Source organism: Lontra canadensis, unplaced genomic scaffold (assembly GCF_010015895.1).
Source record: "Lontra canadensis isolate GAN:19392208 unplaced genomic scaffold, GSC_riverotter_1.0 scaffold1, whole genome shotgun sequence".
Lineage (NCBI taxonomy): Eukaryota > Metazoa > Chordata > Mammalia > Carnivora > Mustelidae > Lontra > Lontra canadensis.
In genome coordinates, this window is record NW_022630995.1 from 103290955 (window position 1) to 103312349 (window position 21395).

Here is a 21395-nt window from a genome sequence, read left to right on the forward strand (position 1 = left end):
TGTCAAACAAATAAAATAAAAAAATAAGATAATCCCAGACTGAAACTAAAATCTCTTCATCCAAATTCCTTGAGAAGAGCCAGAGTACGGTTACATCAACTGGGGACTTTGTTGTAACCACATAATCGGGGAAGTAGCATTGGGAGAGGTTCATTCTCAGAAAGGAGAGCCAGGCAGGCAACCAAATTAAGAATCTATTTATGTTTTTGGTTTGGTTTTAAGGAAAAAATAAAATAAAAGTTTTCAACATGGGTTCTTCAGAAGCAGGCCTAACAGATTACTGACATTTTTTGCCTGGTAGCTTAGGACATCTCAAGATTAACTTTCATGGGATTGGTTTCCAAGACAATTTTTAGTGGAGGTCTTCTCAACTCCCTTTTGAGAGCTGAAATGGTTGCATAATATTGAGTATGTGCTCATCAGGCATGATGTAGTTCTAGTTCTGTCTCTGTTCACTTACCTTACAAACAAAAGCTAGAATTGTTATTGAACCATTCAAACATGTCTGGAACTCCGAAGACCTTATTTGTTTACTGACGAAATTACCAAATAATATTTTTATTGAATAGCTTTATAGATTTTTTTTCTGGTTTCAAGGACCATTTATTTTTATTTTACTTCTTTTTTTAAGTTTTTATTTTAATTCTAGTAAGTTAACATGCAGTTGTTATATGTGTATCAGGTGTACAATACTGTGTTTCAACACTTCCATACACTATCCAGTTATTATCACAGCAAGTGCACTCCTTAATCCCCTTTACCTGTTTCACCCTTCCCCCCACCTACCTCCCCTCTTGTAACCATCAGTTTGTTCTCCATAATTAAGAACCTGTTTCTAGGGGCGCCTGGGTGGCTCAGTGGGTTAAAGCCTCTGCCTTCGGCTCGGGTCATGATCTCAGGGTCCTGGGATCGAGGCCCGCATCGGGCTCTCTGCTCAGTGGGGAGCCTGCTTTCTCCTCTCTCTCTCTATGCCTGCCTCTCTGCATACTTGTGATCTCTCTCTCTCTGTTTCAAATAAATGAATAAAATCTTAAAAAAAAAAAAAAAAAAGAACCTGTTTCTAGGGGCGCCTGGGTGGCTTAGTGGGTTAAAGCCTCTGCCTTCAGCTCAGGTCATGATTCCAGGGCCCTGGGATCGAGCCCCACATTGGGCTCTCTGCTCAGCAGGGAGCCTGCTTCCTCTTCTCTCTATCTGCCTACCTCCCCACCTACTTGTGATCTCTGTCTCAAATAAATAAAATCTTAAAAAAAAATAGAACCTGTTTTTTGGTTTTTCTCTCTCTCTTTCTGTTTTTTCCCTCTTTGCTCATTTGTTTCTTAAATTCCACATGAGTGAAATCATATGGTATTTACCCTTCTTTGATTCATGTCACTTAGCATTATACTCGCTGTCCCTGTCTATATTGTTGCAAATAACAAGATTTCATTCTTTTTTACGGTTGAATATTATTCCTGTGTGTGTGTGTGTGTGTGTGTGTGTGTGTGTACACACACATACGACATGTTCTTTATCCATTCTTCAGTCAACGGACAGTTGGGCTGCTTCCATGTCTTGACTATTGTAAATAATTCTGCCATAAGCTTTGTAGACTTTTTTTTGGCCAAATTCTACTCAAATGTTTGAATAAAAGAATTAACCTATTCAATTTTTAAGCTTTAACATTTCTTCTACAAATAAAATATCTTGTTTATTAAATGCTGAGAGACTTTAATTTCTAAAAAGCAATTATTTTTGTGTCACAATAACTAAACACAATAACTAAAAATACATTATTCTTTCCTACAGATTAGAGTCCAAAGAATTATTAAAACTACATGGTATATTTTTCAACCCCTTCTTTTTGGTTTGGTTGGATCAGAAGTTTCTGTTGCATCTCTTAAATCAAATGCTATTGGTAAGAATAATTACAGGCACAAAAAATATGAGATTTGAAAATATTTAAGAAACCATGAATAACTTTTTTATTTTGTTTACAATATGTCTTGAATGCTATAAGAACCTTCTTCAGAAACTCATGTTGATACAGTTAATAACATACATTTGCTCTTTTGTTACCTCATATGCTCTTTGTTACCAAAGCCAGCTCTGAATACCTTCCCTGAGTGATCTGAGGAAATGCAGTTTGAAATTCTTTTCTGACCGAAAATATTACATACTATCAGCAGCTTTTGAATACTTTCGTTTGTAGGGAAAGTTCAAAGTCTATTAGCTCAGAATTAAATAAATATAATCTATCTTATCTTTCATGGTACCTCCACCATAAGATAATCTCTTGCACTTTTTCTAGACATAAAGAACCACTTTTTCCAAATATTTCATTGTTTATGTTTTTTTTTAATCTGTTGTAGGCATTTGTGTTGCTACCGTGAGTTTGGCATTATTGATTCGAATTTCTTTTACATTTGTATTGATGTGTTTTGCTGGCTTCAATTTTAAGGAGAAAATATTTATTGCTTTATCGTGGATGCCCAAAGCTACGGTCCAGGTAAGAATGCATTGAGTCATGTTAATAATTTTTTTTTTAAGATTTTATTTATTTATTTGACAGACAGAGATCACAAGTAGGCAGAGGAGCAGGCCGAGAGAGAGGAGGAAGCAGGCTCCCCGCTGAGCAGAGAGCCCGATGCAGGGCTCGATCCCAGAACCCTGGAATCATGACCCGAGCCGAAGGCAGAGGCTTTAACCCACTGAGCCACCCAGGCGCCCCATGTTAATAATTTTTAATGTTAATGATTTTTTAAAATTCCAAGTGAAATGTTACCTTAATTACAAAATGTAGGTTATTAGCCTTACTTTTAAAATATTTAATTGAGCATAACTACTTACTGAAAATAATGTAATCTTTTTCTAAATCTGTTTTAAAAGCAATTCTTCTGAAGTTGAAAAGTGTACCTTTAATGACAAATACTTCCTAAATTTGTGAAACATTTTTTTTTCTGTTTTCCCAAAATATAAGAATATATCTGGATACTGGAATGTTTACATTTTGCTGAATATTACAGTGATAAATGTAATGACTTTAAAGTGGAGATACATTCATTCTTTTTTTTTTAAAGATTTTATCTATTTATTTGACAGAGAGAGAGACAGTGAGAGAGGGAATACAAGGAGAGGGAGTGGGAGAGGAAGGGAAGCAGGCTGCCCACCAAGCAGTGAGCCCGATGCCGGGCTCGATCCCAAGACTCTGGGATCATGACCTGAGCCGAAGGCAGACGCTTAATGACTGAGCCACACAGATGCCCCGAGACACATTGATTCTTTTAAAAATATATCTTCCCAGGTGCCTGGGTGGCTCAGTGGGTTAAAGCCTCTGCCTTCAGCTCAGGTCATGATCTCAGAGTCCTGGGATCGAGCCCCATATCGGGCTCTCTGCTCAGCAGGGAGCCTGCTTCACCCTCTCTCTCTGCCTGCCTCTCTGCCTACTTGTGACCTCTCTCTCTCTGTCAAATAAATAAATAAATAATCTTAAAAAAATATATATATATCTTCCCTACCTTTGTCACCCATTCCAGCATATATGAATGCACATATATTATTTTTAATTATGCATTTAATTTACATGATTTTAATTAATGACTAAATCTCCTTACCAGACTATCTGGGAAAGACAGGAACAGTATTTTCTTTCATTAATTTTCCCCTAGTACTTAATATACTGCCTGGCATGCAGGAGGTACACAATTAGTAAGCACAGCATACCTACAAGAATGAATAATAATGAATGATGAATGAATGAATGAATGAATGAGGAGATCTTAGAGTTTTGCCCTCTGATTGAATGTTAGTCTGCTCCTACAAAGAGGTATTACTACTTATCGTTAGACTTTTTTTTTTTTTTTTAAAGATTTTATTTATTTGGGGCACCTGGGTGGCTCAGTGGGTTAAAGCCTCTGCCTTCAGCTCAGGTCATGATCCCAGGTCCTGGGATCGAGCCCTGCATCAGGCTCTCTGCTCAACAGAGAGTCTGTTTCCTCCTATCTCTCTCTGCCTGCTTCTCTGCCTACTTGTGATCTCTGTCTGTCAAATAAATAAATAAAATCTTTAAAAAAAAAAAAAGATTTTATTTATTTATTTGACAGACAGAGATCACAAGTAGGCAGAGAAGCAGGCAGAGAGAGGAGAAAGCAGGCTCCCTGCTGAGCAGAGACCCCCCCCCCAATGTGGGGCTCGATCCCAGGACCCTGGGATCATGACCTGAGCTGAAGGCAGAGGCTTTAACCCACTGAGCCACCCGGGCGCCCCTATTGTTAGACTTTTTAACATGGCAGCATAATGTCTTGATTTCTGGGGATTCTTTTTTCCACTGTTACTCCAAAACAGAAATTTGTGAGTTCTTATACAACAAAATTCTTACTATGTCATGGTTGGAAAAGCAGGTTGATGGGACCAGCCTGAGTGTTTTGAATATCATGTTACTTGCCTAAAACATTAGGCAAGTTACTTCCTAATCTCCCCTGTCCACTTTGTAGATTCCAAACCTCTTGCCAGTTTTCCTGGACACACGGCCTCCCAAGTAGGAAGAACAAGAAGATAAGCAACAAAATCCTAGAGAACCATAAGAAACCCTAGTATTTTGTGTTGTCTTATTATACCCAAGAACTTTATAGTCCGTGGTAAAGGTAAATAAGCAAAATCCTGCTTTAGCTAGAACTCCTGAGGTTCTGAGAGTTATGTGAGTGCTCAAAAAAGATATTTAAACAGGAGAAAGCTGAGATGATAAAAATACAAAATCGGCCCCAAAATGCATGCACGATGATTTATCAATATTTCACCTTTCATCCAGATATATTTCCTAGGGAGAACATAGAATTGATGAGTAATTCCTGATAATTCCTCAGCACTTTAAGGCTTGTCTCTTTTCTGATGGCCTACTACTAGGTTTTGTTTGTTTTAACAGGGCCATTAACTATTGTCATGTATTAGCTATTTAACATTTTTCTTTATGCCTCATCTTTTTACCCCCTAAATGCAGGCTGTATTAGGTCCTCTGGCTCTAGAAACAGCAAGATTCAGCGCACCCCACTTGGAACCATATTCGAAGGATGTGATGACAGTGGCATTTTTAGCCATCTTGATCACAGCTCCAAATGGAGCTCTAATTATTGGCATCCTGGGGCCCAAAGTACTTACACGCCATGATCCAAACAACATCAGTATGGAACTGACAAAGATGGAACTTCATTAAAAAGTTTATTTGCCATCACCTGCCTTCTTCTTTTAGTAAATTATCTTACATGAGAGAAAAATTAAAACATACAAATATGTGGAGATTGTACATAGTACCAAGGATTTAATAAATATGTGATTTCATTACAGAGCTTTCCTATGATTTTTTACTCCCAAGGTTAATTTAATAAAAACAATGTAAATAGAATGCCCAGTAGTATTTATGTATTTTAAGAACAAAGTAAATCTGTAAATATTCTAGGAAAGTTTAATCCATTAGGCTGAATCTGCTGTCACATTACAAACTTGGTGTAATAAAAAATTAAATTAACCCAATGACAGAAAGGTAAGATAGTCTAAACCTCCATACAGGAGAAGTAGAACTCATCATTTGTTTAGTAATTTAGTTAAAAAGATCACCAGAAAAGGGGAAAAAAATGCCAAGAATAAGTGGGTCAACAAAATGGATTTCAAATTCTGTTTTTTGTGACTATCTGAATGAATGGTATATTAAACAAAAGAACCAAAATTAGACTTATTTACTTCTGCAGTACCCTTAAAATGACAAGTTTAATAGTTTTTAAATGAAACATTATGTGAAGTATTTATTTATAGATAGAAAATTAAATCACAAGTGGAAATAAACCATGATTTTTCAGTGAGTATAAAATAAGGAGTTAAAGTCAGCCTGCAGAAATGAGGATTAATAGACTTGTCCATGTGAGCTTTTCTTTTCCTCAGTAATACAGAATCTCCTTTCAATTCTAGCTGATTAAATCTGCTATGCTTATATAGAACCAATCACAAGCAAAATGCAATTTTCAGTTTATTTCAAGATTATTTTAAAGTTGGAAGGGTCATGTAAAATCTTCTCAAATAGCCTTAGTGGATGGCTTCTTAAAGTCATTCAGATTTCTTTGGCAAAAGCCAAATGCAGGAATTAAACATTATTTGGTTTCATCTTCCCTCTTCTATGTAAGTAAAATACTAAAATAGCACAGAATGTAAAATTTACACATAAATTTGCAAAGTGAAGCAACTATAATTTAAGGCAACCAAAACTATACCAAAACGATGTATGTATATACTGGGACCTTTCACAAAATATAACACTAAAACTGTCAAAAGTTCACACACACACCTGGATAACTCTGGGATGAGATAAAATCGCTGCTGTTCTAGAAGCATTTTCTTCTACATTCTTATAACTCAGCATCAATCCTATGCCTCATTTTCAATTATTTTAATTCTAGTACTAAAATTCTAAAAATTTAAAATTCTAAACTGCCCCAGTGTTTTGACTAATGTTTAAATCATGAGGGCATATCATTTTTTACTAATATGTAAATGAAAAAATACTTATATTCACAAGGTAGTATTTTACATTTACAAGAGAATTAGATTTTAAAATAGAAAATTGATCTTAATAAAAGATAAAGTTATAATAAATCATTTTCAGAATGAGGAACTATGTTTTTTAATCAAGGGGAAAATTGTCATTTTTTGTGGTTTATAGTTTTTTCTTAAGTATTAAATTTAATATTTATATGTTCATTAGACCAAAACACTCTACTTTTAAAAAGTAGTGTTGCAGGCATTCAAATAATTTGAATTTTTAATTTTCTATATAAAAACTTTTTTAAAAATTACCTTCATTAGGGGCACCTTCACCCCAATGTTCATAGCAGCACTGTTGACAACAACCAAACTGTGGAAGAAGCCAAGATGTCCTTCAACAGATGAATGGATAAAGATGTAGTTCATGTATACAATGGAATATCACTCAGCCTTCAGAAAAGATGACTACCCACCATTTACATCGACATGGATGGAACTGGAGGGGATTATGCTAAGTGAAATAAGTCAAGCAGAGAAAGACAATTATCATATGGTTTCACTCATGTGGAACAAAATAGTGGAGGACCACAGAGAAGGGAGGGAAAACTGAACGGGAAGAAATCAAAGACAGAGACAAACCATGAGAGATTCTGGACTCTGGGAAACAAACAGGGTTACAGAAGGGAAGGATGTCAGGGGATGGGGGAACTGGGTGATGGGTATTACGGAGGGCACGTGTTGTGATGAGCACCGGGTATTATACACAACTAATGAATCGTTGAACACTACATCAAAAACTAATGATATACTGTATGCTAGCTAACTGAACATAAAAAAATTACCTTCATTAATGTCATTTAAAAATTACAAGCAGTAAAAAAAAAATAAAATTACAAGCAGTTAACCATGTTTACAGTATTCAAGTGTTCATAGTATTTAAACAAATACAAGAACATTGTTCCTTATAAATTTGTCAAGTATGTCTTTGTTTACTCACTAATATTTTTTCACTATTTAAGGAATTTTTATTAACTCATAATCGAATTACATTTCCTTGCTCAGTTTTCAATTCTGTTACTTAAATGACATGCTGAGATATTCCACACTAAAGATTTATAAAATTAGAGGAATGCTTTAAATCTTTGTACTTTGCTGAAAACTGTTTTTCCCAGGATCTATAAAACATTAATTTTGGGACATCTGGGTGGCTTAGTTGGTTAAACATCTGCCGTCGGCGGTGGTCATGATCTCAGGGTCCTGGGATTGAGCTCTGTGTCAGGCTCTCTGCTCAGCAGAGAGTCAAAGTCTCCCTCTATGCTCACTCATTCTCTCAAATAAATTTTTTTAAAAATCTTTTAAAAAAAGTTTTTATAGTACTAGTTGTGTGTGTGTGTGTGTGTGTGTGTGTGTGTTTAAATCAGGAAGTAATCCAGCATTATGCTTGCTAGACCTGGCATTTGCTCTGTACATAAGCTTCAAAGTTTCTTTTCCTCTTTTGCATCTATTTTATATTTAGCAATTTTTCCCCATAATATGTAAGCTTTTAGTGTTTAGATATTTTTCTTTGGTGAAGCGTGCATTTCTATTCATGGTCTGCAATCAATTTTAAACAATTGGAGCTCCAAGGACATTGCTAATTGCTTCCTGGGCAGCCTTTTTTGCTTGGTGGGCTTGTACTACACCAACGCTTCAGCAACCTCAAATCAGAGAGACTCTGGAGCTTCAAGCCTTTGAAGAGGTTCTGAATTATCAGTCTCCAACAACACATGGGTGATTTTGACCAGCAACAGTAGGGTGCATGGCTCAAATAAAAGGAAGGAGTCATTCACACAAATTTGTTTTTGTACTTGGGGAGGAGCAGATGCCAACATGAAAGTAGTCAGTCTCCTGACCTTGTACATTAACAGTAGGCTGCTGCATGGTAACCTGTAGCTTTACATTAAGACATTGTGGAGGATTACCAACTCCTACAGCATATTTATACTGTGGAAGAATACTGACGGCTGGAAGAGCTACCACAGCAGCTGCTGCAGTGGTGGACCCACTGTCTGTTGGGTTAGCAACATACTGTTGACATGACTCATGAAACCTACAAAGAAGCTGGTCTCACTATTAAATGGTAGTCTAAGAGCAGCTGGTAGATAGCACCAGGCATAGTTTGGAATGGATGAGGTCTGGGACCCTGAACAGTCCAGCAAGGACTTCGTCTTAGTTGAGCAATTTAGTGAGGAGGATAGTATGCAGCACGGTTCTGAGTCTACAGGATCCCTGCCAGGAAGTATCCTGAAGGACGAGTATACAGGTATTGTAGTTGTTTCCAGCTGGTGATTAAGTTTAATACTAGCTGTTACCACCAGAGCCAGAAGTCCCTTGTATTCTGTTTATGTCAACTTGGTATTTTTTTAAATATGCAGGGTGTTTTAGCCCAGGACGATTTACTTTTTGATTCTCAAATTGTCCCAAATATGGCCCTTGGGTACACTTCACAATTGATTCTGTACTCTTTGGACATGAAGCCATAGTGTTTGAATGCTTTCTTCCTTTCAGACATAACAAGCTGTCCCAGATTCATAAGCATTTTCCCTACTCCAGACCTGGAATCAGCTAGTCTCCAAAAGACTGGTATCTTTCCATGAAAAGGGGTATGTTAAAACCAAAACTTGAAGGTTAGGAATGCTATTGCTGGAGAATCATTGTATCTGGATCTTGTCATAAACATTGCTAAAAAATACAAGTTTTAGAAATCAAAAAATATATCTTTTAAAATAAAAAGTACGGCTTTTACTATTACTATTATTGGTGATGTTAGAATATAATTCATAGCACAGGTTATATGTAGTCAAAATCCCTTCAGAGCTGATTAATGAGGAGAAAAAGTAAATGTTGTGTGAAATAATGCAATCACGGGACATAAATTCTATAAGTAAATATAACTAAATATTTTAAGTTTCCTAAGTTATCATAGTCTTTGAATCATTTAAAAATAAAACTATGAAAACATGAGATCAAGCTGCTATTTCTAATTCAAATGTAATAAAGGGCTTTTACCTTTATCTTTTTTCTCTTTCACTGAATATCTTGGTTCTTAATATTATTAGTGTAGTATTTATTAATTAGCTTTACTTTATAATATTCAAAAATTTCAAAATAGCAATACCAATATTATTACTAATAATTACTGAATTAAGTTTAAGATATGTTGAAGTTTTTTCGTCCTTAAGACTATATCTCACCAAAGATGTCCACCAAAAGTACTAAATTCTAAAGCTCCTTGAAATTATATATATAACTACATATATATAGTATATAATATATATACCTGGATGTACAGTTAGATTTATTTATTTCTATTTGCTTTCAGTTCTAAGAATTGGTTTGAAACAAGATTTATGTATAATTTTGTATACATAAAACATTTATATAGTTTAAAAGTCAAAACTATAAGAAAAGCTATATTTGGAAACTCTTGCTTCTTTTCCTGCCCCTTAATAACCTTAGCCCACTTTCTTTTTCTTTTATTTAATTTCTATTTTCTGCTCTTTTTTATATTTAAATAAATATAAGCAAATAGATATTTTATTGTTGAAAATTATCCCCTTCTATTTGCACAAATGGAACATATTATGTGTGTTTTTCTGTCCCATGTGAGTACATAGAAACTGTCCTTGTTCCTGTTTCCCACTGAACATTACTATATTGTGGCCATGTACCATTAGTTTGAGCAGTCCTCTGCCGAGGAATGCTTTCCAGTCTTTTGATGTTAGAAATAATCCCACAATGAGTGAACACGTGTTTATATTTTGTGTGTGTTTATATAAGTGTGTATGTGTGCATGTGTGTGTTCCTGGGCAGAGTCTTTTCAAGGTCACACCAAGAGCATATATATTTTCAAACTTTGGGATTCTTCCAGTCTGAAAAATGAGAGATCGTATTGCAGTGAAAGTTTACATTTCTTTAACTATGAGTGAGTGGGCATCTTTTTCATTGATTTAAAAATCATTTGCCTTTTTTTCTGTGAACTATCTGTTCATGTCCTTTGTGATTTTGGGTATTTCTCTTTTCTATTTTAAAAAGCTCTTTACATAAAAAAGAGTAGTCAATTGTCTGTGATATAAATTACAAATATTTTCTTCAGTCTTTTGATGTTGCTAGTTGTGCTTCTTTTGTTAAGCAGAGAGTTTTCTGTTCATATAGTTGAATATATGAATCTTTTCCTTTAGGATACTAGATACTGATTCATGGTTAGAAAGGAATTCATTCATTTTTCCTTTAGCACTTGTATAGTTTTATTTCTCACTGTTACTTCTCTAATGCATTAGATTTTATTCTGTTATTTGATGTGAAGTATGGATTCTGTGTTCTATTTTGCCAAATGGTTATCCTTTATCTGATCCTGGATCAGTTTTGTAAAGTTGCTGAAACAAAGTACCACAAACTTGGTGGTTTAAAACAATAGAAATTTATTTTCTCATAGTTCTGGAGACTAGGAAGTCCAAAATCATGGTGTCAGCAGAGCCATGTCCCCTCCAAAGCTTCCACGGGAGGATAGAGATTTCCTTGCCTCTTCCAGCTGGTGGTAGTCCCAGGCGTTCTCTGCCTTGGCAATGTATCACTCTAGTCTCTGCCTCTGTCTTTACATGGCTTTCTCCCAGTGTGTCTTCATCACCCTCCCTTTGTGAATGTCTGTTTCTGTGCCCAAATTTCCCCTTCTTAGGATGTTAGTCATATTGGATTAGGGCTCGACCTACGCTGGTATGGCTTCACCCTAATTTAAATAATTATATCTGCAATGACTCTGTTTCCAAATAATTCTGATGTTTTGAGGATTAGGACTTCAACATATCTTCTACATATTAGGACTTCAACACAATTCAACATGTAATAAATAAATAAATTCAGCCTATATTTATTAAAATAACTATCCTTTTTCCCTCTGTGATTCAAGATGTCTTCTGTATTGTATATTAAATTTCCATATATACTTGAGTCTATTTCTGGAGTTTTATTTTATTCCACTGATATATCTAGTCACCTACTAAAGCCAAAATATTTTTCTTAAATATTTATCTTTGAGAGAGAGAGAGAGTAGAGGAGGAGCAAAGGGAGAGGGAGAGGGAGAGAATTTCAAACAGACTCCGCACTGAGCATGAAGCCCAGTGATGTGGGGCTCAATCCCTCTACCCTGAGATCAAGACCTGACGCCTAACCGACTGAGCCATCCATGTGCTCCAGAATATTTTACTTTTAGTAGCTTTATATTATGTTTTAATATCTGGTAGAGCTAGCTACCCTCAATGCTCCTTTTCCCCTAGGACTTTCCTTGCTTATTTATTTTCCTCATGAACTTTTAAGATGAACTGTTTAAATACAGAACATAGGGGCGCCTGGGTGGCTCAGTGGGTTAAGCCGCTGCCTTCGGCTCAGGTCATGATCTCGGAGTCCTGGGATCGAGCCCCGCATCGGGCTCTCTGCTCGGCGGGGAGCCTGCTTCCTCCTCTCTCTCTGCCTGCCTCTCTGCCTGCTTGTGATCTCTCTGTCAAATAAATAAATAAAATCTTAAAAAAAAAAATTAAAAATAAATAAATAAATAAATAAATAAATACAGAACATAATTCTTGCATATCACTCTGTCTGCATCTTGAGAACAGTAATGTGTGGTAAAGTATCCAATCCAACATTCACTGCACAAGGAGAGACACAGAAGGAGGGTGTGGATCAGGAAACATAAATGCTTTTCAGAAAAGAACTGAATAGACTATGTTTAAGTGACTTTCATTTGTTTAAGGGAAGGAATGACTGCTGTATTTGATATCCTTGCTACTACATTAATTCATATGGTACATTATACTCCCATGATGAGAGTATTCTTAAGGTTCTATTATTTTTTAATAAAAACAGTATTTTTGTTGTACTCGTTCATAGGAGTTACTGTCTGTTGGAATGTACACAAAATTACTTCATGGTGGCGTGCCTGGGTGGCTCAGTTGGTTAAGCGTCTGTCTTAAGCTCAGGTTCCTGGGATCGAGTCCCACATTAGGCTCCCTGCTCAGTGGGGAGCCTGCTTCTCCTCACCCTCTGCCCCTCCCCCCCAACTCATGTTCTCTCCCTCTCAAATAAATAAATGAAATCTTTTAAAAAAAACTTTTTTTCTTTCACTGACATCATATTACTTATTTTTTTTATTATGTTAGTCACCACACAGTATATCATTAGTTTTTGATGTAGTGCTCCATGATTCATTGTTTGCATATAACACCTAGTGCTCCATGCAATATGTGCCCTCCTTAATACCCATCACCAGGTTCACTAATCCCCCCATCCCTCCTCCCCTCTAAAACCCTATTTGTTTCTCTGAGTCCACAGTTTCTCATGGTTTTTCTCCCCCTCTGATTTACCCCCCTTCATTTTTCCCTTCCTTCTCCTAATATCCTCCATGCTATTCATTATGTTCCACAAATAATTGAAGTCAGATAATAATTGACTTTCTCTGCTTGATTTATTTCACTTAGCATAATTTCCTCCAGTTCTGTCCATGTTGATTCAAAAGCTGGGTATTCATTCTTTCTGATGGCTGAGTAATATTCCATTGTATATATGAACCAATCTTTATCCATTCGTCTGTTGAAGGGCATCTCTGCTCTTTCCACAGTTTGACTATTGTGGACATTGCTGCTATGAACATCGGGATACAGATGGCCCTTCTTTCCACTACATCTGTATCTTTGGAGTAAATACCTAGTAGTACAGTTGCTGGGTTGTAGGGTAGTTCTATTTTTAACTTTTTGAGGAAATTCTGTACTGTTTTCCAAAGTGGATGTACCAACTTGCCTTCCCACCAACAGTGTAAGTGGGCTCCCCTTTCTCCACAACCTCTCCAACATTTGTTGTTTCCTGCCTTGTCAATTTTTGTCATTCTAACAGCTGTAAGGTGGTATCTCAATGTGGTTTTTTATTTGAATCTCCCTGATGGCTAATGGTGATGAACATATGACTTAAAATATTGTTATCAATAGTTCATATCAATTCCAATGAAGTAGTATTGGATGTGTACTGCCCCCATGGAGGTAGTGTAATTTGGGCTACATAGTTCCTTTTGTCTAAGGCAACTCTTAAGGAAGGTCTTGCTTGTGGTCTCTCAACAGATGACACTCAAAGCAGGCAAGGGAATGAGTATCTCAGTCCTGAAAGAGGGATATTGGCTACACATCACCACCCTTTGTGCCATTTAGATCTTTGGATCTATTGCTCCATATAGATCCAAATTTCACTCCCATCTAGGAAAAGCTCCTCCAGGATTCTTTTCTTTTGCTGAGAAATTTATGAAAGGAACATTAATGGAATGTTACCTCTGCAGCTGGTCTTACACCCTCAACTGATTACCTGCCTCCTCTGCTCTCCACATACTATCTGCCTCTCCACATACTATCTGCTCCACATTTCTCTTACCCTCAGCTCACACTTCTGCTGGTCTCTGTCACTTCTCTGGCAGGGTGACCCAGATCATCATCCCTGAGTACTCTTAGCCTAGGTCGTCATTCCTCCTCTACTGAACGCAGAATGCAATGCTCAGCCATGGTACTGCACTTGTCTACTTAAATTGCGCCATCAAAACTGAACAAAAGATTACCAGTGGATCACTTGGAAGGTGCCAAAAACATTCCTCTCTCCTTCCATTTTGTAACAACACTGAGAGAGATAAGCAAAATTTCCCAAGCGGTCACTGTGAACGATGGTAATTCTCCCACTCTCTCTTCTACCCTTGATCCTCTGCCAGAGACATGGGACCATATAATGGTCATTGATCTAGAGTGTATGCTGGTGCCCCATCCTTGTAGCTTCAAAGGACTTTTCTATTGCTCTATCAGTTTGGCAGGTTCTGGTTGTAATGATTTCATAATTTTTGCTGGATCACTGATTCACATTGTCATGTGTCCATTGCTGCAACTACTGTGCTATAAAGTGTCTTCCTTGGTCCAATGCAATGATGATCAGGATTCAATGTTTGTGGATCAACACTCTGTTAGCCCTTGGATAATGGTACTGTTTGAGGTCGTAGGAGTAGGAAAGCAAGTCCAAATTCAGAATAAGTCTCAGTTCCAGTCAAGATGAATTGCTCTTTTTCCTAAATGGGAGGGATTCAATGTATTCAATTTGCCACTGTGTGACTATTTGGTCTTCTTGATGGATGGTAGCATACTGAGCCCTCAGTGTTGTTCTCTGTTACTGGCAGTTTGGACATTCAGCAGCAGCAGTAGCTATATCAGCCTTGGTCAGAAGGAACTTCTGCTGTTTGGGCTTCTTTATAGTTTCCATCCCTGCCACTACATTTATGCACAATTATGCTAGTACTTAGGTGGCCAATAGAAGAAGCTGGCTGACGTCAATTGGCTGAATCATTTTGTTGCCTTGGTTATTGGTAGCTACCCTCTGTAAGAGTTAATATGTGATCAAAGATCTTCACATCTTGTCTATTTCCATAGTTTCATCCATATGCCTCTTTCCCAGATTTCTTCATCTTCAATTTTCCAAGCTTTCTCCTTCCAACCCTTGACCTATCAGCCAAGCCATTTGGCTATGAATATATGAGTATATTCTTACTTTGGGCCACCTCTCTATACATGCAGAATGAATGACAAGGTACAAAGTCCAAAGTTTGACTACTGGGAAGATGTTAATTTTTGCTCTTTCCAGAGCTAAAGTAGGCAGCCATACAATTTTGGCTTTCATCCATATCCTGAGCTAAACTTTCGATAAACCAAGTTTAACCTTTTTCCTCTCTAAGCAATATGGGAATACCTACACAACTATAGTTGCGAGCTGAGGGAGAGAAGCTAGTGAAAGAATTTTTGATGCACCACCTGCTCACACTGTTTACTTGTGCCCTGTACTATTTCTCATGCCCGATCCTTGATGTGCTACTTCCATCCTATGATGGGTTACTACGAGACCTTATGACTCAGTAGGCCTAACAAAACCAAGCTCATGGGACACCTGGGTGGCTCAGTTGGCTGGGTGGCTGCCTTCGGCTCGGGTCGTGATCCCAGGATCCTGGGATCGAGTCCCACATCAGGCTCCCTGCTCAGAAAGGAGCCTGCTCCTCCCTCTGCCTGCTCTGCCTGCTCTGCCTGCTGCTCCTTCTGCTTGTCCTCTCTCTCTGACAAATAAATAAAATCTTTAAAAAAAAAAAATCAAAACCAAGCTCATGATGAGAAGTTCTAGTCGCAAGGTCACTCAATACCCATTGCCAGGTGAACCCAGTATTATTAAGGTGTAGAATTATACTATACAATATGACATATAATTTTCAGCAGATAGCATGGCCTTGCTAGAGAACCCCAGAGAACTATGTCGTGATTCCTCCTATTGCAGTTTGCTGTATACTCCATATGGTGTCTTTGCCACTGCATGTATCGCTAATGCCAGAGTCTGCTGGATTGTACGGCCAAGTGGTAGGGCTGCTTGTACTGTGGCTTGGACCTGCTTCAGAGCACTTTCCTACTCTAAGCTCCTGTCAAAGCTGGCAGCCTTCTGTGTCCCTCAGCAAATGTGTCAGAGCAGTATCCCTAAGTGTGGACTATGTTACCGCCGGAACCCAAAGACGCCTATGAGACATGGTGGGAATACAAGATGCAATAGTTTATACTTTATTTTAAACCTACCACAGAGCACTGGACCCCTGGACCCTTAAAATCTCTAATGTGGTAGGTCCCTTAATCCTCAAAGGGTTTTCTCATACTCTGAGGGATGTGCCTGGACCACATGTCCAACATACTTGCAACTTCTTTTTCACCCAGTCTGTTTTAACTGGTCCGTATAATGAACAAATGTGACATTCTACAGAATATCCAGAAGTCCGGGTCTCTTTGGACTGTATTATGACAGAGAGTAGAAAAGCTAACATAGACTTTGGACAAGGCTGTAAACATATATTGTCCTTTCATGAATGTGAATTGCTTCTAGTAAATGTCCCTTAAAGTACTGCTTCAGGAATATTGTACACCTGTTGGTCTATAATCTTTTCATCTTTATCCAATTTAAAATGTGTTCTAATTTTAGTACAATTACTTAGTTCCATAAATTATTTAGATTTGTGCTTTTAATTTCTAAAATTTATGTATCTCTTTCAGATCACTTATTTACCTATTTATTTTTAAATTTATAAGACAGAGAGGAGGGGGAGAGGGAAAAGCAGACTCCCTGCTGAGCAGATAGCCTGATGCGGGGTTCCATCCCAGGACCCTGGGGATCATGACCTGAGCCGAAGGCAGACATTTAACCAGTGGAGCCACCCAGGCACCCCTGGATAAGCTTTTGTTATTTATTTCTAATACTAGTGCTTTGTTGTCTATATATGAATTTTAAAATGTGATACCTTTAGGCCCAATATCTGGTCAATTTTTGTAAAGATTTCAAGTTTACTTAAAAAGAATGGAGATTATTTGTTGATTATAGTTTTATATCATCTCTATAGCCTTACTAAGTTTGTTTTTTTTTTTAAGATTTTATTTATCTGACACGGAGAGAGGGAACGCAAGCAGGGGAAGTGGGAGAGGGAGAAGCAGGCTTCCCACAGAGCAGGAAGCCCAATGTGGGGCTCCCTGCAGGGCTCCATCCCAGGACCCCAGGATCATGACCTGAGCCAAAGGCAGGCGCTTAACGATTGAGACACCCAGGTGCCCCTAGCCTTACTAAGTTTAAATCCATTTAGTCAATTATTAAAAATGATGTGTTAAAATTTCTGTGTATTTGTGTATTTATCAATTATTCCATATGATTCTATTAATTTTGGTCTTATTTATTTTGAAAATATATGATTAGGTGTCTACGACTTTAGAACTGGTATATCTTCCTCATGAATTTTTACTTTTATTATTATCTAGTGAAAGGGAGTGAGTTTGAGCATTTCAAGGCTGATCACAGGGGGAAAATATGGCCATAAGGTGGCAGTAGCATACACAAGCTTTATTTGGGTGCTACTTTGAAGGTTTGCTTACTGGGTAAGGCCCCAACACCAGACCATTTAGAGCCTTAAGACAAAGAGGCCATCATTCAGAAGGGGAAGACGGCAAGGGAACTCCTAGAGGAGTAAGGCATCAGAAAGAGGGCTTATGTGTGTAAGTGGTTTTTGTAGTATAATACAGGTGTTAACTGTTTGTAACCTACATTGCAATTTTCTCCATATTTATATTATTATTAGACTTTATCTTTTATCACAAAAATTGTTCATTTTTGCTGCAGTTTTCCCCTGTCATTAGTCTACCTTCTCTCCCTCTCCCCCTGGCTCCCATTCTACCTCTAAGATGATTTTAAAATTTTAGGTGTCACATCAATGCATGTAGTGTAAATTGGGAATCCAATTTTGTTTTGACTTGAAACACCACATTTGTCATATATTAAATGTGCATATATATCTGGTGTCACAATTCTATCAATCTTGTTTATTCTTACTTAATGCAATTGCTTTTCTTATATTAGCTGACTTGATTCCAATGGGTTTATAGGGTATGCTGATTATCTGGTGAGTAAAGTTTCTCTCGATGGTCTTTTCTTTTGGGTAGGATTTTCTGACTATTCTTCTATATGAACATTAAGATAACTTAATCCAATTTTTAAATGCTCTTGGGATTCTAATTTGAATTTTATTAAATTTATATATTGATTTAATTTTTAATTTTTATTTATCTTTGACCCTGAGATCAAGAGCTGAGCTGAGATCAACAGTGGGACACTTAACTGACTGACCTACCCTGGTGCCCATATATATTAATTTTAAAAGATTTATACTTTTACACTAGCAAATTTTTTTTTCATGTGTTTAAATGTCATTCAATTGTTTTAAATAATATTTTCATAGGGTTTTTTTTTCTTCCCTGTGGTCTTTTAACTTTCTTGGTAAATTTTAGTTGATACTTATTAATTTTTTTCACTATTGTGAATGAAATATTTTTCCCATTAGCATATCAGGGTGCTTATTGCTATTAAATTTTGTAGATTCATCGTATTTCCAAATACCTTACAAAATCGCTCTCTGTTTTAACCAAACTCTGTTTTCCTAGGTATATAATTACATCAACAGAGTTTTCTATTTTTCCTGTATTTGTACTGATTATTTCACTTTTTTTAAAATTTCACTTTTTAATCTTGTCACATTCACTGGATCCTCCAAGATAATTTTTAATATTATATAATGACCATAGGCATTCATTCTTGCTAATGATTTTATTTTTTTAAGAAAAAAATTTTTTTAAGATTTTATTTATTTGAGAGAGAATGAGTGAGAGAGAGCATGAGAGAGGAGAAGGTCAGAGGGAGAAGCAGACTCCCCAAGAAGCTGGGAGCCCGATGCGGGACTTGATCCTCGAAGTCCGGGATCATGACCTGAGCCAAAGGCAGTTGCTCAACCAACTGAGCCACCCAGGCGCCCTAGTTAATGATTTTAAATGAGTTTGATTTTTGTTTTTTTTTTAAAGATTTTATTTATTTTACACAGAGACAGAGATCACAAGAAGGCAGAGCGGCAGGCAGAGAGGAGGAAGCAGGGTCCCCACTGAGCAGAGAGCCCGATGCGGGGCTCAATCCCAGGACCTTGGAATAATGACCTAAGCCAAAGGCAGAGGCTTTAACCCACTGAGCCACATAGGCGCCCCTAAATGAGTTTGATTTTTAAATACTTGTAGTCTTTTCATAAATACCTTCATTGTTTAAATGGTTCCCTCAATTTCTATTGAAGAATCTTGATTAGAATCCTCAATCTCCAACCGATGTTATTGAATCTTAGCGATAGTTCTTCCAGCATCTATTGATATATTTTCTTTTTTTCATTCATTTATGCAATTGATTATGTTGATAGATTTACTGATCAAAATACTCTTAATTCCTGGAGTGTATTAACCTTTTTCTTTTAACTATGCTGAATTTTTTAGAATTTTTATTGATATGTATAAATGACATTGCTCTGAGTTTTTGTGTGTTTATCAGCTTTTCATATTGTTATATAACTATATGAAATGAGTTGGTAATTTTTTCCTATTTAAAAAATCAGTAACTTATTTTTCTTGCAATCTTAGTACTTTTTACTTTATTTTTTTATTTTAGGATTTATTTTAGAGAGAGAGAGAAGGGATGCTTGGGGAAGTGGGGCAGAGGGTGAGGGAGAGAGAATCACAAGCAGATTTTGCACTGAGCATAGAAACACAACTGGGGCTCAATCTGATGAACCTGAGATCAGGACCTGAGCTGAAACCAAAAGTAGGACACTTAATAGACTGCCATTCAGGTGCCCCAAGTACTTTTTAAATTATGGATTTAAAAAATCACTTTAAAAACCTCACTTTTATGTTCTTATTTGATAATCTACTTACATTTTAAATTCCATGTTGGGTTACTTTTGGTTACTATGTTTTTCTAGGAAATTATCCATTTCCTCTAAGTTTTTCAACGTGTTACTTATACAGTCGTATGCAGCATTTTAAAATGAACATCATTCTATCTTCATCGTATTTCACTTCTCGGCAGCATTCAACATACTTGAAGACTGTACTAAGTTTTGCGTGTCTTAAATTTGTTGAATGGGTGTTATGGATTCCTATCTTCAGTGTGATAAGGCAGAGGAATGTATGATGAATACTAATGGAAAATTACAGAAAATTTGAAAAATTTAGTGAATTATTTCTTGACATTTTTTATTTTCCCATGAGTACAGGGTTCACCTCTGTAATTATGCAATTTACTACCCTTTTCCCCTTTTCTACATAATGGAAAATTCCAGTCTTATAGGAGAGATCAGGAATTTGTTAACACTGGCTAATCTCTTTGATAACCGTAAATATTGAACTTGACAACAGAGAATAGAGTCACAGATATACTCTTTCTATAAGCAAAGAATCAAATACTTAAACCAAAGGACAATTAGAGGGTGATGTCATCTCTGAGTAACAACTTAAGTATGCCTCTCTGAACAGATTTTCAGTATCCTTCAAGACCATAACGAATATAAAATGGCATAATACAATTGCTAATAATATAGACTGTCTCCTTCTTATATTAAAATAATGCTTGTGGGGCACCTGGGTGGCTCAGTGGGTTAAGCCTCTGCCTTCGGCTCAGGTCATGATCCCAAGGTCCTGGGATGGAGCCCCACATCGGGCTCTCTGCTCAGCAGGGAGCCTGCTTCCTCCTCTCTCTCTCTGCCTGCCTCTCTGCCTACTTGTGATCTCTGTCAAATAGATAAATAAAATCTTAATAAAATAAAATAAAATAAAATAATGCTTGCTATGACATGACTCCACTGAACTGGATCTCTGCAAAAGATAAAAGTATTCACTATCTGAACATGTTAAAGTGAGCTTCCAGGAAAGGACTATCGTGATAAACTACAACACAGCTTCAGATAATGTGGCATAGCAAAAACGAAACAAAACAGCTATGGAGTCCTCTCAGTCCAAAGGGACCCCTTGGCCAGCAAGACAGTCAGTCACAGAACTGCTGCTGTGCGGTTTCCAAACAAGCATATTTTATCATCCCAAAGGTAGAAGTCCTCTAACGTGATTGTGTGGTTTAAATCACTGTTCCTCTAGTTTTCCTCATACTTTAACAAATTAAATTGTGTAGTGAATTACCACCCTCAAACTTGAAAAATGTTTCTAATTGAATGGAAGAATTTCCTATGATAATCCTCCACATATCCAAGAATGAGTCAAGGTATTTCCTGCATAAATTTTCCTCCTGGATATATATCACTTAAGAACTAAACTTTTCACTATTTGAAGTGGAAACTGGTATTACCAAATGCAACACATATCCTGCCTTCTTAAATACCATATGCTACCCTATCTTGATTCAAATTCGTCATGAAACATCATTTGTATAATTTGATCACACAGATGCTCTCA

At 36.9% G+C, this 21395-nt stretch overlaps 1 protein-coding gene across 2 annotated transcripts in view; it reads left to right on the plus strand.

The window, feature by feature from the left end:
* Positions 1-5392, plus strand: part of SLC9B1 (solute carrier family 9 member B1) — a 67650-nt gene extending 62258 nt beyond the window's left edge. The window contains exons 10-12 of one of the 2 annotated variants that reach the window (XM_032860697.1): positions 1786-1894; positions 2349-2485; positions 4973-5391. In XM_032860697.1, the coding sequence (XP_032716588.1) occupies positions 1786-1894; positions 2349-2485; positions 4973-5185 (459 nt within the window). In that variant the 3' untranslated portion in view covers positions 5186-5391. Of the gene's footprint in view, positions 1-1785; positions 1895-2348; positions 2486-4972 lie in introns of both variants that reach the window. The other variant, XM_032860704.1, reaches the window with a different exon arrangement.
* Positions 5393-21395: the final 16003 nt, after the last annotated feature.